At 41.9% G+C, this 17,246-nt stretch overlaps 1 protein-coding gene across 1 annotated transcript in view; it reads right to left on the bottom strand.

The window, feature by feature from the left end:
* Positions 1–667: 667 nt before the first annotated feature.
* INTS4 (integrator complex subunit 4) overlaps positions 668–17,246 on the bottom strand; it is a 119,925-nt gene continuing 103,346 nt past the window's right edge. Inside the window, exons 19-23 of the mRNA XM_068555912.1 lie at positions 13,032–13,091; positions 11,111–11,270; positions 10,742–10,885; positions 6,088–6,208; positions 668–1,977 (exon numbers count right to left, since the gene is read on the bottom strand). Of these exons, the coding sequence (XP_068412013.1) occupies positions 1,799–1,977; positions 6,088–6,208; positions 10,742–10,885; positions 11,111–11,270; positions 13,032–13,091 (664 nt within the window). The 3' untranslated portion in view covers positions 668–1,798. The remainder of the gene's footprint in view (positions 1,978–6,087; positions 6,209–10,741; positions 10,886–11,110; positions 11,271–13,031; positions 13,092–17,246) is intronic.

Raw genomic sequence — 17,246 nt, 5'->3', positions numbered from 1 at the left:
AAGGATTCAGCATATTCTTCCCTTGGAAGGCTTTCTATAGCTATGGCATCAAAGGCTCAGTTGGCAGCGATGGGTCTTGATGTTTTCATCCGTGCTTCAACTCAGTAATCATCATTAGGTGCTTTGTGTCAGGGCCATGGTATGATTCAGCCTAGCTTTAAGCTTCATTTTATCTCCAAGGCAGGCTATTTTCTTTAGGGCATCTGTTGACACATGAGAGCCCACTGATGGCACATCACTGAGATGTACTAAACAGGCGAGCACACTAGAAAAGTAAATCCCATGGAGGTGATCTTCTTCCCTTAGTCCCTCTATAGCAGTTATAACCTCCCAGAGCCAGACTGCCTGGGTTCAAATCCCAGCTCTGTCATTTACTAGTTGTGTGTCCTAGGCCAACTAGGCAGCTCCAACACTGCAGTCATCAGAGATGTAGTTCACAATATTATTTCTTATAGTGGATCCCTCTTTCTCATAATCCTGGTTTCTTTAAATTCTCTGAACTTCAACTGCCTTGTTTATAGAATAAATGTTACAGTACCTACTTCATAGGGTAGTTTTGAGGATTAAATGAGTTAATTCATGTAAAGGGCTTACAACACTGCTGGGCACACATTAGGTATATTAAACCAAAAGTCAAACATGCTTGAATTCAAATTCCAGCTCTGCCTCTGAGTAATTGTATGCTCTTGTTATTTTTATTAAGCTTTCCAAGTACCAAATATGATCAAGACTGGCCAAAGATTCAGATTTGCCAAGCATTATTTAATTAAACCCATTCAACAACCCTTAAGGTATAATTACCTCTGTTTTACAGATGAAAAAACTGAGGCACAGAGAGAAAATCTGAAGGTTCTTTTCCATATGGTATAGCTCAGGCCTTTGGAATCATCTTGGATTTGAATGAGTAAAGGCATTATTACAGTTTTCCTACCAGTGACTTAACCTCTTAGTCTCACTTGGCTGTTGCAAGGATAAAATGACAGGTAAAGAACATAGCACAGGCCCTCACGTGGTTCACATCTCTGGAGGCTTTACTGTTCTTAGACCCCCGCTGCACCTTCAGCTCACATACAGCTCCAGCACTGGAGTCATCAGAGAAGTAGTGGGAAATGACTTTGTTTCTTACACTGAGTCCCTCTTTCCCATAATCCTGGTTTCTTTTGTAAAATATGCCCCTTCTCTCAGATTTTTGTTCTAAGGATAATGGCAGGCAAGATCAAGAATTTCCCTGAGGGATGAAAGTGATTCATTCTTCAGCTGTTCATTCAGTCCTTGGCCAGCTATTGCCTGAGTTAAGGAAGGAGACTCTCAGCAGGATAACGAAAGTCTAGGGCCCTTCAGGAACTGTCGGTGGTGAAAAAGTACAGCTGTGAAAGCTGCTTTGGAGTTGGCCCTGGCAAACAGACTATTGCGTTAAGAAATAAGATTATGGCTCCAATAACTGGTTCTTTGGAAGGGGCTAGAAAATTGGATCTTTTTGTTTCACACCTGAAGAATGTAGGCCTGCCGTATAAATGTTGAACCTATAGCTACACAGATTTCTAGAACAGCTTGGTGTCTCAACTTTACTGGGGGCAAGGCTAGGGAGGTAGGGGGTGGGGGATGGGATAGACTTGAAGGTTTTTGTTTTCTTAATGCAAAATAATTTATCCAATGTTCGATACCAGATGAGACTATAAGGGTCACATGTTCTTCCTTATGCCTATATACCATGTCCAGGTGAAATGCTCCAGGCTTCTGGCTCACTCTGATCCCAAGAAGGGCCTTTTAGGCCACGGCTGTAAAGACTACTTGTGACTCAGCGCCTTGCGGGTTTGGGCATTATGTAAACTTTTACAGACTTGCTGAAGGGGATGGTGCCCTCGATGCTGGTTTCCACCTGGGATGACATCTCACCACCCTCAATCCAGGGGGATTTTGGAATGCGTGAACTGGAGTTGTAGGCCAGCAGCAGTCTCACTTCCACCTGGCACGGTTCTAGAAAAAAAGACAAAAATCCTCTTTGATGGGGCAACACCTAAGAATTGGGATGAAATGTCAAGTAAAAGCAACATCAAAGATAGAAGCAGTAGAGTTTCAAGAACATTTCTTCATCTGTCTGCATCCCTCCCTTCCCCCATCAGCATACAAAAACACTTCTCCAGCCTGAATACTGTGAGGCTGTTCCTAAGCCTGCAGATTTACTGCTGCTTCTCTGCCACTGCCACCTCCTCCTCCAGTCTCTTGGGCTCCCTGCAGCTCACAGCCATGCTGCTGAGATGTTCAGAGAGCAAGCTAAAAAGCCCTCTTCCACAGAGGCCTTCCAGCCTCAAGACAGAGGGTCACAAAGTACAGGCATGTGGCCAATTCTTGTACCCAGATAATCATGCTCTTTCTGCACAGCTGATCTCAGGCCTGAGGGCTACATGCACAGTGGACTCTATCGCATTAGCGGAGAGGAAGCCTTTCATTAGGAAATAGTTTGGACAGAAAACTCTCACTACTGAACAGGAATATATTTCAGGGACCTAAAATCATGTCACTGAACCTTCCATTCTTTCATGACATGACATTACAATACTGATCTGGTGTCTTCATGTGGCAGGCCCCAGCAAAAATAAGTAAGACCTCCCTCAAGTTGCTGTTTGGCTGAGGAGGCAGAGACAGTTGCACTGGAGCACAGTGCACACTCTAGTCCGTAAGAGGTACTGAGGAGGGAGCTCAGGAAGGCTTTGGAATGGAACACCTGCTCTGTGCCAAGCACATAACCCCAAGAGTTCTTACCCTGCCACACCATGAAAGAAAGACTGTCACAATCCCAAAAAAGTCCCAAGACTCTGAGAGGTTCTAAGTGACTACCCAAATCCACACCAGTGACAGAATTTGAGCTCAGTTCATAAACTGAAGCAACTAATCTTTCTATTCACCATGTGGCTTCCATAAAGAAGGGGGAGAGGATTTCAGAAAAACATAAGGGCAAGTGCAGAGGCCAAGAACACCGCTAGCTTGGGTGTCCTCCTTGATGTTGTGTGACTGGGCAATCTCATGAAAGGTGCAAGTATTAAAGATGAGCCCAAGGCTAAGAGGTTTACAGGGCAGGAATGAGGGCTGGATGGATCTAAATGAACAAGGGCAGAGGTCCCAGGACTTCTCAATGCCTCCCCAGATGTGTTCCTGGTTACTTCCAGACTTCTCCCTAGGGATCAGAATATAGACTAGATTGCTGTCCTCCAGGAAGGGAAAGGCTGGCAGGCAACCAGAGCAACCTAGCCAACCCCAGAGAGCAACCTCAGCATCACCTTTTCACATGGGGCCTTTTACCAGCCTGGAGTGTATCTGTAATGAAACTAGCACTGCTTTCTGGTACTAGGCTCCAGTATCAGCTCTCCCACTACGCTCTCCTTTCTTGTCCTAGATGGCTATTGCCAACCCCTGAACCACAATCTAGCCCTGGCTCTCACAGCACTTTCAGGAGCCAAATACTGGTAAGGTCAGAGGACTACACCCCATCTGGTCATTATGCCTTCTCTCACCAGCACGTGGGAAGAGTGGCAATTCAAGCCACTGCCAGCAGCGGAAAGGAGCAGGAAGAAGAAACAAGAGGGAAAGAGACAGTGGGAAAAAGGGACAAAAGATCATCTGGGAAAAATCATGCAACCTATTTATCATGCTTGGAAGAATATGTCTTTATGAGGTATATATTATTACTCCAATCTTAAAGGAAAATGAGATAGAGAGGTTAAATAACTTTCTCAGGATCACACAGCAAGTAAGGCAGAATTTGGAAACTCGTCTATGTGACTCAAACCTTGTGACCTGGCAGCATTCTGTCTCCCAAAGGAGAGGCCCTTGGTAGGGAGCTGAGGGACTAGATGGAGGAGCCCCTTACCAATACCAGGCACCATCTCCTGGATTAGGAGAAAGAGGTGCTGGCACCTTCAGAATGAGAACACGTTTCACTTTAGTGTCCCAGGTCAGATGGGGGGATGGTACAGTGAAAAAAACAAGGGATTTAGGAGTTAGGAAATCTGCGTGCCAGCCTCAGTGCCATTACTGTTCAGCTACATGGGCCTCCACTTATGCATCTACAAAATTAAGAGCAGAATACTAATTCCCACCACAAAGTTGTCTAAGAATTAAATGAATTTTAATTGCAAATTTAAAATCCTATATTCAGTTTTCATTATTTGTTGAGCACCTACTCCACGTCAGGCACTAGGGACACAGAGGTTAAAGATGACGAGCAAGTTCCCTGTTCTCAAGGAGCCTACATTCTAATTGGAGAGAAAGTCAATAAACAAATGAGAAAACATCTGACACTAGTAAGTGCTGAGCAGAGAATTAAAATAGAGATTTGTAATTGTGACTAAGTAGCAACCTCTCAGAGGAGGTGATCCTAGATGAATTACAATTCTTCAGGCTCAGGACAGCCCGAACTGTAGGCCTGGTTCAGGCAATGACCTGCTGTGTGGCCAGGGGCAAGTCAATATGCCCCTCAAAACCTTTCAAGCTCTTCTGAGCTCTAACATGCTGTTTTGCTTCCCTCAGTCTTAACCCTGCAAAACAACGCTGTCCTACAGCATTTCTTTCCCCATATCTAGGATCCCTTCACCACAAGAGATTAAAATAAGGAACTCTACGTTTCTGTGGACTTGCACTGTGGCAAGCAGCAAGGATATGGATTGAGGGACACTCAGAGAGGCAGATTCTGGGTAAGGGCATTGCTGGATCTGCTCCCTCAATTTTGCCAGGCCTGCTGGACCCCCGAAGGGGCTGCCCTGACACTCAACAGCACCACCTCCTCTTTGTGAAAACTTTATAAAGTCATCTATACCTGCCTAACACCCTTGACAGAGGAAAACCATTAATAATGGCAATAAACAGTTACTCATGTAGGGCTTCCCTGGTGGCGCAGTGGTTTAGAATCTGCCTGCCAATGCAGGGGACACGGGTTCAAGCCCTGGTCTGGGAAGATCCCACATGCCGCGGAGCAACTAGGCCCATGAGCCACAATTACTGAGCCTGCGCGTCTGGAGCCTGTGCTCCGCAACAAGAGAGGCCGCGATAGTGAGAGGCCCGCGCACCGCGATGAAGAGTGGCCCCCGCTTGCCACAACTAGAGAAAGCCCTCGCACAGAAACGAAGACCCAACACAGCCATAAATAAATAAATAAATAAATAATTAAAAACAAAACAAAAAACAGTTACTCATGTATTCAAAAATACAGTGAAAGAAAATTCCAGAAGGCATCCCCCTATTTCTAAAATAAACCAAATTTGGTGGTATTGAACACCTTCTCCAGTAACAACCATGCTTCTGAATCACCTTCAGTGATTTACGCAACACCACCGAGGCCAATTCTCTCCCACATTTTAGAATCTGCAGACTGAGTCTTTTTCAAAGTTTCCAAAGCAGCCTTACAGGCTTTGGAAGTGTAATGTCATTGCACTTGTATTCTCTCGTTTTATTCTTTACAAATGAAAGAAAAATACTTATGTAACCTCCATGTCTCTTCTCAAATTATCAAGGTCCTACTCAGTTGCTGTATGGGAGGGTAAAATAGGAATAGATCACCTTACTTTGCATTACCGCACAAACCAGCCCATGTGGGAAGGGAAGGCAGGAACAGTTGTCATTTTACTTGTTCTGGGGGAATGAACTGAATTGTTCATACACAAAAAAGAGTGATTGTAAATTTCTGGTAAGAAATATAAAACTGTTTAATTTCCAGACAGAGTAGTCCTCAGAATTAAGTAGTAAAGAATTGTTATCTTAATTTGGAAGGTGAGGAAACAGATTCAGAAGGGAGAGTAGCTTGTCCAAGTGTACACAGCAAGTCAGTGGCAGTGTTAGGATAAGAAAATAGTCTCCTGGTGTCCAGCCCACGGTTCTTTCAATGAGACTCCATTCTACTGTAATCTCCTTTTCATCTTTTGAAAAAATCTTGTGCTGTGTATAATCAAAGCAATGCAGCAAATTAGTCTAAATGTACCCAGTTTGAGCTTTCAAGCTCCTTAAGAAATCAAGTTCAACCCTCAGCAGGCCTGGTTCAATCACGTATTTTTCAAACTACAAAAAAACCAATGCCTTGGCCCACTGACTCCTTACCTGTCCAGGCAGTATGGGAGAGGTACACCTGAGTGATAAGCCGGTGCCGCCCTGGGCCGGGATTCCGAAAGTCTGCTGGCTTAGGGTGGATCATCTGAGCTTGGCCATCTGGATATGAGACCTAAGAGGTGACAGAAGTGAGAAAAAGAGGCAGAAGAGCTGTGAGCTTTTAACAGAATTGCTGGTGACATCTGCTATGAACCCCAAAACAGGAGGAAAAGAAGACACTATCCTTCATACGAAACTGCTCCTGGAGGGGAGGACAACACTGTCGAAATCTCTCTACCCCCCTCCCCAGTACAAAGCAGTATGTGATAAATGTTTCCTGAATTCATGGTGAATGAGTGACAGGAATAAAGTGCCTCTATTAAGTACATGGATAGGTTAAAATATTAATCCTGATGTGAAAAGCCTTCTCAGACACCCCCATCAGGATGACTCTCCTTCCTCTGGCTCCAAATCATATCATGGCCCAGGATCCATCACCAACTACCAAGGATTAAGAATAATTCTGTAACTCTCCACTAGATCATAAGCAGCTAGGAAGCTGTTTATCTATCTCCTTCTACAGAGACAGTGCTCATGCTCAAATCACTGGCCAGTTCTTCAAATCTTACAAGCTGCCAAAGAACTCTCCTCAACACCCAGGGGGACCTCACAGCTATCTGTGTAGAGGGCCTATTATTATATACTGCACAGTGTACAAATGAGCTAAATGAACAAATGAAGCATATCCTAGAAACACACAAGTCCTGGGCTACGGGACTACACTGATAGGGGTAAAGTAGGGACCACACAGGTCTTTCAGCTTTGAAACTCTGGGGAGTCATGTCTCAGCCCACCTGCCCCATAATCTCATCTGTCCGGAAGTGTTGGGGCATGGTAGCTGAACTGGACAATGCTTTCCTACTGTCAGGGCTGTCCCATGACTGAGCAGCGAGTTCCCCATCTCCCAGCCTGCAGAGGTATCCAAACAGTCCAGCCATGCATGTAGTAGAGCTACTCTGAAGGTGATCTTTCAGTAAAGTCTAGCAGATGATCCTTAAATAATCTATACCTGCAATCTCATTTATGCTCAATTGGTCAGCGAACTTTTTCCAAGGACAATGTGAAACAGGGGTTCTCAACCCTGGCTGCACATTAGAATCACCTATGAGCTCTTAAATAAAAAATACTGGTAGTCATGGGCCCTACTCTCAGGATTCTGATTTAACTGGTGTAGGCTGAGGCCCCGTGCATCAGTACTTTTTAACACTTTCTGTATAATTCTAAAGTGCAGCTAGGGTGGAGAACCACTAACGTTGGGGCTGAGAAATAAAACATTGCCCACCACATCAGTAAACAAAGGATTTCGGGCCATCAGCAACCGCAGCCGCCCTCCAGCGGTGAGCCCTGAGGGAACTCAGGGAGGAAACAAGGAATGACCGCAGTCATCAGACTGCAGCCACCCCAATGGTACAGCTTGAGGAAACTCAGGAAGAGGAAACAGGATACTGGTCCCAGAGAGCTGGGGTGCATATCAAAGGAAGGATTTCAATGAGTCCAGACTCTTGCACCTTCCCTTATGTAGAAAAGTGCTAAATTCCTTAACTTGAGATATCTAGTTTTCTTTTATTAACAGTAGTCTTTTGTTGCGACTACCTGGTGTTGTTGCAAAAACTCCTATATATCCTGGTTTCCCCCTTCCTCTTCCGAACAGTTTTCTCAGCATTTATCTGAGATGCTGTCTCCCAGGCTTGCGACAATCTATACCTGCAATCTAAGAATGTCTGCCAAAAAAAACATAACTCTCAAATTCTAGGTTGTGCATTTATTTTCGGTAGACAGGGGAAAACAAACCAACAAACAAAACACTGCCGCCCAACAAAACTGCAGCTCAGAGTTAGTTCTCTGTAGGTCTCATGATTTATAATAATTCCTGCTGGGAAGCCAGAAGATTTTTTTTCCTCTACTGTCACCATTGGCAAATATTAACCGACTTCAGGGCCTGATTCATCCTTACTCTCTTCCAGGAAGCCGACCCTGCCTGCTCCAGGCTATTTTTCTGTACTTACTGCAGGTGATTGCATCCCTAACTTTTATTCATATTCCTTCTGTTTGGAATACCTCTATCGCTTGCTCTTAATCATCCTTTATCTCATCCATGTAACAGTATCTCCACAAAGTCTTTCTTTTCCTTAGTCACACTCTACAAATTAAGGGCTTCTCCATAGTATTCTTTATAATTTATACACACACACACACACACACACACACACATATATGTATATATACACACATATGTATATATTTGTGTGTATATATATAAATATATATATATATATATTTAAAAGTATATTGCAGAATGGTTTTATAGTAGCCAAAATTGGAAATAACCCTGTAGGGGAGAAAAATTAATTTCCCCTCTACCCTTCTAGGTTCTTGGCTGAGACCCTGCTATAATAAAAGGCAGATTAACAGGAGAAAAACAAATAGAAGTTAATAACAAATATGTCTCCTCTATATAAGGAAGAGACCTAGGAAAACTGAGTAACTCCCTGAAACTAACCAAGCCATCACCTTAAATACCATATTCAGCTAAAAACAAAAGAAAGATGTTGAAGAAGAAGGGAGCCTGTTATGGGAGGTTATCAGGTAAAACACGATAATCAAGGGTACGAGTGTTATGCAAATTTAAGTTGGCATAGTCTTCACTGATGAGTTTCTAGACATTTAGTCTTGCTTCCCTTTTTGGAACTGAGAGGGAGATACCTTACAAATGGAGATTTCCCTTATAAATGTAAATTTCCCTCACAAAAGGGCAATTCTACTCTGTTTCCAGTCTACAGCCTCTCAAAAATAATCATCCTAAAATAATCCTTAGGCCAAAAAGGCTTATTTTGGGGTGGTGTATTATGTTCCCCTTCATTCCTGCCTTTGAAACTTCTAAGAAGCTTCACAATCCAGAAGCTAAGTCGGTAGATTGGTCCATTATCTCACTGAACCAGTCTCTTAGTCTTTTTTTTTTTTTTTAATCTTTATTTTCTTTATTTATTTCGTTCATTGGTTGGTTGGTTGTGCCGGGTCTTAGTTGCGGCAGGTGGATTCCTTAGTTGCAGTACGTGGGCTCCTTAGGTAACAGGGAAGAGCCAAATCTGGCTACATGTTGGACCTGTTTCTTTTACTTTAACCTTTGCTTTCCTGCTGTTGTTCACTAAAAGGATACTGTCTGTACATAATGGCCTGCCTCGGGGAACCCTGTCCCTCTGCCTGAATGTTAAACCAAAGTGCCTTTGTTGGGGGAAGCAACCTGACCCTGTCCACCTGTGGATGGCTGCAAGAAAGAAGAAATTAACACATCCCCTCCCTGAGGCTAGCCATTCCAGGGGACATTTGCAAAACTTATGGCCTTTTTACTATACTTCCTCATCTCCTCCCCCTCTCTGTTCTATAAAGGAAACTGGCATCCAAACCCAGAAAAGATGGTTTTTCGGAGACACTAGTCTGCCATCTTCTTGGTCTGCCGGCTTTCCGAATAAAGTCGTATTCCTTGCCTCAACACCTCCTCTCCCGATTCACTGGCCTGTCATGCAGTGAGCAGAGCGAGCTTGAACTCAGTGACACTTAGTTGCGGCAGGTGGGCTCCTTGGTTGCGGCATGTGGGCTCCCTAGCTGAGGCACATGAAATCTTAGTTGCGGCATGCATGTGGGATCTAGTTCCCTGACCAGGGATCAAACCCGGGCCCCCTGCATTGGGAGCGCGGAGTCTTATCCACTGCACCACCAGGGAAGTCCCAGTCTCTTAGTCTTGAGAAGAGGTCAGGTTATTTAAAACGTTAGGTCTCATTTCAGGAGGCAGTGTTGCAAGTGGCTCCCAAAGTTGGATCTATGTTGTGTGAGCAATCAGGATTTAATAAGAGGCCATAACATTCTTAATTCATCCTGTGCCTGTCTGAACTGATGACTGAACTTCTGTTTTACAACTGCCTGTCCATTTGTCTGTCTATCACTGAAACTAAGCATCCTGAGGGCACGAATTCTGACATGTCTGCCTAGCACTTAGCATGTGCAGTAGAGTAAGCATAGACAGATGGAAGGGAAGGAGGGAGGGAGCGGGGGTGGGGGTGTAAATGGGTAGGACTCTTAGTGGGGCTTAACTACAGACTGTTAAATTGATTAGTGTCTATACTGCATCTCTCCTGTCTCTCTAGTACATCTATCTAACTTGGAAAGAATACTCCCTAGTGACTGATTTTCCCACCCATAAACTGTATTCACCAAGCTGACCCACCCACAACCGGAAAAGGACTTATTACAGTTTGCTTATAGCCCTGAAAATACCAAGTCTTAACTTTACATTATAAGAATAGAAGCAGCCCTGTCATTTAGTGAACACTTACTGGGGATCAGGAACTTTATACACATCACTTCATTTCAATGTCAACTATTCCTATTTGTCAGTTGCAGAATCTAAGGTTCAGAGTTTAAAGTAACTTCCTCCAGACCATAACCAGCAGTAGAGCTGGGATTCACGCCCAGGCTCTTGTCCATAAAAACTTATTTCTTCTCTCTCCCCAGTTTCTGTCCCTCAGGTAGAGATTACAGGGGTGCTAAAGTTAAAAGTTCCAACACAAAGTCAGTTTAGAAGCTCCATGGGGACCAAAACCTGACAGACCTGGACCTTCACAGTGCTCTGAGGATCCTGCACATGTTCCAGGGTTGCATCGACATCCAGGGCCACCACCAACCCAGATGTAAACCGCAAAGGGTTGTCTGACTCGCCCGCTGGCTCAATAATGGAGGCTGAGGCTTTGTGGATCTGTAAGCAAGAAGAAAATATGATTCTAAAGCCAGGTCATCTCTAGGTAACAAAACATGATCCTTGCCTTTCTGTCTCCTTATCTAATGGGTGGACATATGTTAGTCAATCAGAGGAAAGGCCCTAACCCAGCTCCTCCACTGGTCAAAGAAGATCACCAAGATGAGCAGTTTTGGATGCTCTCTGGATGGATTTCGCCTGAAGGGGTATGACACAGATGCTGACCTGCTCTGGAAGGGGGAGGTGTAGGAAGGTACTCTGCCGCAGCATGGTATGTAGAATTTTGACCACTTCTGCAGGTTTGGATGTCATGAGTCGGGGCATGAGGTCGAGAAGTTTGTCCACAAAGCTGTCCTGCAGGTGGGGCAAATCAGCGATGAAACACCTGAAGGAACAAACAGAAGCAACTATGCATTCATTCACCACAGGCTGAGCCCCAAACTTCTGCCAAGCCCTGAGGTAGGAAAAGTGATGAACTGGAGGAGTTCATGGTTACCGAGGAAAGCCATGCACCTATGTAATTATGCTGTAGTGACATGACCATCATAATAGCCTTGCTTATTAAATACCTATATATGCCAGGCATCCTCTTGTTTTACACTATCTTATTTAATCCTCCCAGCAATCCTGTGCATTGTTAGAATTATTATTGTCATATTACAGATTCATTAATTAATATAACAAATATGTCTTTAGGCCTTACCAAGTAGTATTCTAGACACTGGGGACATGACACTGAGCAAAAGAGAAGAAAAAGCCTATCTTAATGGAGCATCACTGATAGGAACATTGAAACTCAGAGAGGATAATGTTGTACTGAGGCTTAAAAAAAGTTAAGTAACTTACTCCCAGCTCTGAATGATTCCACAGTACTCTGCTTTGTAGAAGGAGATAGTCAAAAAATATTTCACTGAGGGGTGATATCAGTACAGGGACTCAGAGGCTGAATTAAGAAAGAATGTGCAGCTCTTAACAACAGATCCTCATCTGTGGCAAATCAGAGCTGTCATCTTTCCAAAAATCTCTCCAACCCAGCTATGCAAAAACAGACTCTCCACCTTAAAGAATCTAAAACCATGTCTAACTAAATCAGTTTGCTGTACACCAGAAACATATACAACATTGTAAACCAACTATACTACAATTAAAAAAAAAATCTAAAACCAAAAGTAAGGCATGGACTTCGTAGAGATTTGAAGTCAGGATCTAAAGAGTCAAGCTAGATTGTACCATTTACTACAGAGCAGCTCCTACTGGTGAAGAGTAGTATTGCAACTCAGCCCTACAGGAAGCTATCATCACCCAAATGAAAAAAGCCTGAAAAGTGTAGAGTCATACAAACCTGTAGAGTCAGGTTTGGTAAAGTTCATGGGGGTAGAAGCAAGGAGTGAAAAAATGAAATATCAGACTTAATAAATATTAGATTTTAAAATCCTATAAGTGCCTTCTTCCCAGTATTGTATCGCCAGCATACCACAGGTCACAGACGAGGTCACTACCTCGACCCCCACTGTTTCACCAAGCCTTCCACTCATCAACTGCATCTGTTTTAGCTGATTTACTTCATAATGAATCCTGAGAAAACATATCTATGCTACAAAATAAAAGCTACCTATAGAATGATGGAACAATTTTTGTAGATTAGAGAGAAATAAGCAAGTTTAAGAACCATGGTGCAAAAAAATAGAAACGTGATTTTTCAACAAGAGTTTGAGTTTTCCCACATAATATTTGTCTTTTTCTGGCCCAGCTGAGTGCTGAATCAAAAAAATTCCTGGTGTTTTTATTATTATGTTGTATGTTTAGCTAACTTAAGAAGTTTATATACCAGTAAAGAAAATACAGTTATCTCTCAGTATCTGTGGTGGATTGGTTCCAGGACCCCTTGCAAATACCAAAATCCACGGATGCTCAAGTCCTTTATATGAAATGGAATAATACAGTCGAACCCTCCATATCCATGAATGCAGAACCCATGGATACTGAGAGCCACCTGTATACAAATTAGGGCACACTGCATGTATAATAATAGCTTGGCTGCATGGGCTAAACCAAGGATTCTGGCTTGTGATTGCTCTTGTTTCCCTGTAAGTGCGATCTCTACATAACCAAGATTTAATAAGCTAGAAGGTGATGAAATACTTACCTCTGAAAAAAGTCCACTTCCTGTAAAAATTTTTCACACATCCCAAATAAGGGGTCAACTCTGTAGAAAAGAAAAAACAACAAAACAAAACAAACAAAAAAACCCATGTAATTTGCTTGTGAAATCTGAGAACTGAGGAGTAAAGACCAAAGTTCCAGAAACCTGAGCCCACAAGAAAAGACGATGAGCATATTATACTATAAAAATTATCTGTGAGAGCAATAGAGGACTCCTAATGGACCTAGGGGGAAATATTTGCCAGGATCCCAAGACCTAATTAAAACACTGCAGTGCCCATTAGGCTCAATGTACATTCAAAATCAAAGACTATCACAGGCCACACTTGTCACCAGATTCAGTAAGGATATAGCACAGGAGCACAGCTTACAGGCAGTGCAATGTCATATTCCTCCTCTGCAGGAGTCCTTGCAGCAGCCCATTCAGCCATCTACATAGCTGTCTGGGAGCTCTGACCTTGCCACTGATAGCTCAGGTTCAAGGAGATGATATCTACATCAGGCGAATGTGGAGACCATCTTCACTTAGAAGCCTCATGCTCCATAGGTGCTAATATCTCTTGAAGTAATCCAAAGGCATACCTTCCAGGGTCCCCACAGGGATATGCTCAGTTACAAGAATCACTGCATTCAATGAAGCCCAAAGCTATGGTGTCTGCATTAGGTAATTATAGTTCACTGATAGTTCCTTCTAGTCTACATGTAATTTTCTCAGAGATCATTTTTACCATAGCAGTGTCACCTAGTAATAGAGTTGTTGCGATCAGCTTTCCAGGGAATAGACCTGGAAACCAAAGGTCAAATTCTCATGCAGAAGGGGAAAAGGTTTTGTTACTACTTTGCACACAGACACAGACTATATGCTTTCTTCTCTATCTTGGCTTCTTTGGTCCTGCAGTACTTAGAGTATTTCATTTCTGTAGAAACTTACAGAAACTTACTTGTATACCTAAATAAGCCAGGCAACATGCCAGGACAATGTAACTTACTAATCACACAACAGATTTTTCCTTTGATCTCTGTGCATTTTATTTCTTATAATTTCTGCAGGGAATGTTCCACTTATTTTCATTAATATATTATTAATTGAAGGAGTAAAGTTCCAGTGAAGAAAAAACAAATACTCTTTCCTTATATAAAAACATGTGAGAGAATGGTATCAAGGTTCTTAATAACCGAGTCAAGTTTTTCCACTAAGCTGTAAGCTCCATGAAGAGTAGGGACTTTGTATCATTCATCATGTATTTCCTGACACAAGCAGCTATTCAATAAATATTTGTTGAATGGATAAATAAATGATAAATGGCAGATGGAAATGTATTCTACAACCAACATTAATTTGAATTATTTTCCTAAAAAGCAGGTAGCACTTGAAACTTTCTTAACTGTGACAAACTATTAGAAGTGGAACTGAAATTTGCTGGTGAGGTTAACCAACCAAAGACCACCTAGGATGAGAGAGCTGGAAGGGAGAACTCCAGCTAAGCAGAGACTGAAATGAAAGCAATTTGGCCAAGTAGCACCTTTTTTGGCTTGCTCACATACAACCAACTTGGAGAATTTCCAAGCAGTAAAATACAAAAAGATTTGGGAACTCTTCCCCAACCCCCAAACAGAGTAGGTAGCCTCACCTACATGGTACGTACATGAAGTAGGCCTCTAGCACTAAGAACCCCCACTTTCAATGTAAGAGTGAGGCCCACTAGGGGAAACCAAACACTGACCTATAACTGTTGGGGAAGCCTATACCAGTTACCAATTTAAACTAGTCTAAACTTTCACTTAAAAGTATTCAAAGACAATGAAATATTATTAGATGTTATAAGGATGATAAGGAGCTGTAAAGGAGACCAAGCAGACCTCAATGAGGTAATGTCAAGGGAAGAAAGCACAGAAAGCTTTTTTAAAAATTCTAATAAACAACCTGATTAAGATTTAAGAGGAGATTTGAAAGGATATTGCATTGATAAAGCGAGAAAAACGGCTATAAAAAAGGTACACAGAAGAAAGCACACTTGGAAATAATAATAATGAAATCAACTCAACAACTGAAGAACACTAGAATGAAAAATGATGAAAACTGAAATGGTAAATTAAAAGAGTATGTTGAGGAATTTACTCAGAATATAAAGTAGAAAAAGAAACTGAAATTATGAGAGAAAAGATAAGATATAGGGAAAATAGATCCAGAACATACAATATCCAGTATAGTAGACTGGAGTGGATGGAAGAAATAGTAATTAAAGAAATAATAGAGGGAAAAAATCCTGAGATAAAACAGAGCTGAGACTTCGAAGTCCCATTAAAGGTCAGTAAGAATAATGAAAGGAAACACATAACTAGACATATCCTGATGAAATTTCTGAATTCTAAAAAGGAAAAGAAAAAGTTTACATCTTTGAGCCATGAAAAATAAGCTAACTACAAAGGAAAGAGAACCAGACAGACATCAGACATCCTAACTGTAACATTAAATACTAAAAGGCAACATAGCAATACTAACAGAGTTCTGAAAGAATTCCAATTATGTATGAGAGCAAAAGAAAGGCAGTTTTAGATATGCGAAGTCTCAATGAGTATACTACTTATATACTTACTCTGAAAAACAATACTAGCGAATGAGTTCCAATCAGATAAATAGTGAATTAGAACAAGGAATTTTAAAAGGCAATTGTGATACATAAAGAACAGTGGTGGGGTAAGCGGGAGCTAAATTATTTTGATAATGTACTTATAAAGAGTAATGCATATTTTAAGAAAGAATTCTTAAAATAAGAGATCCGTTACAAACCATAATCCAATATATTGTACAGCACAGGGAATTACAGCCATTATCTTATAATAACTTTTAATGGAGTATAATCTGTAAAAATGCTGAATCACTATGCTGTACACCTGAAACTAATATCATATACCAACTATACTTCAATTTAAAAAAAGAACAATCTGAAACTAAATTCTAAATTATTTAACAGCATGAAACAATCAAATAAAAGTACACTAAAACTTTCATTTTGATTAGATGTGGTCTTGATAGAGATGATCATAAATTCTATTTTTTAAGGCTGGAAAATATAAGGTCAATCTGTTTATTAAAAATATAAGGGTAGGGGCTTCCCTGATGGCACAGTGGTTGAGAATCTGCCTGCCAATGCAGGGGACACGGGTTTGAGCCCTGGTCTGGGAAGATCCCACATGCCACAGAGCAACTGGGCCCGTGAGCCACAACTACTAAGCCTGCGCGTCTGGAGCCTGTGCTCCGCAACAAGAGAGGCCACGACAGTGAGAGGCCCGTGTACCGCGATGAAGAGTGGCCCCCGCTCGCCGCAACTAGAGAAAGCCCTCGCACAGAAACGAAGACCCAACGCAGCCAAAAATAAATAAATAAATAAATAAATAAATAAATAAATAAAATATATATAAGGGTAGGGATTCCCTGGTGGCGCAGTGGTTAAGAATCCGCCAGCCAGTGTAGGGGACATGGGTTCGAGCCCTGGTCTGGGAAGATCCCACATGCCGTGGAGCAACTACACCCGTGTGCCACAACTACTGAGCCTGTGCTCTAGAGCCCGTGCTCTGCAACAAAGAGAAGCCACTGCAATGAGAAGCCCGCGCACCGCAACGAAGAGTAGCCCCCGCTCGTTGCAAAAAGAAAGCCCGTGCACAGCAACGAGGACCCAACACAGCCAAAAATAAAAAAAAATTTATATATATATATATATAAGAGTAAAAATACTATTTATACAACTAAAATGAGCTAACATTTGTCAAGTGTTTACTCTTAATGTGTCAGGCAGTATTTTAAGGGCTTCACATATAATAATTCAATAATCCTTACAATAACCCTATGACAGAGAGGCAAGTACTATTATTATCCCAGTTTAACTTATGGGAAACAAACTGAGACAGAAGTTCTTAAGTAACTTGTCCAAGGTCACTAAGTTTGCAAATGGTGGAGTCAAGATCTGAATCAAAGCAATGAGGCACCCCAGCCCTCTTAATCATTATGTTCTACTGCCTCTCACTTGAATAGGTTAAAATTAGGGTACAGAACTTTCAAACCCCTGGAAGACGAAAGAAACAAAAAGAAACAAAACAATCAAAAATTTCCAGCAAAAATCAAGGAAAAAGAAAAAGAAGCAGGAATGCATACAAATGGAAAATATAAAATAATATAGCATGAGTAAAGACCAAATAT

Source organism: Eschrichtius robustus, chromosome 11 (assembly GCF_028021215.1).
Source record: "Eschrichtius robustus isolate mEscRob2 chromosome 11, mEscRob2.pri, whole genome shotgun sequence".
Taxonomy (NCBI): Eukaryota; Metazoa; Chordata; class Mammalia; order Artiodactyla; family Eschrichtiidae; genus Eschrichtius; species Eschrichtius robustus.
The sequence above is the reverse complement of the archived record's forward strand: the minus strand, read 5'-3'. Positions and strand labels throughout refer to the sequence as shown.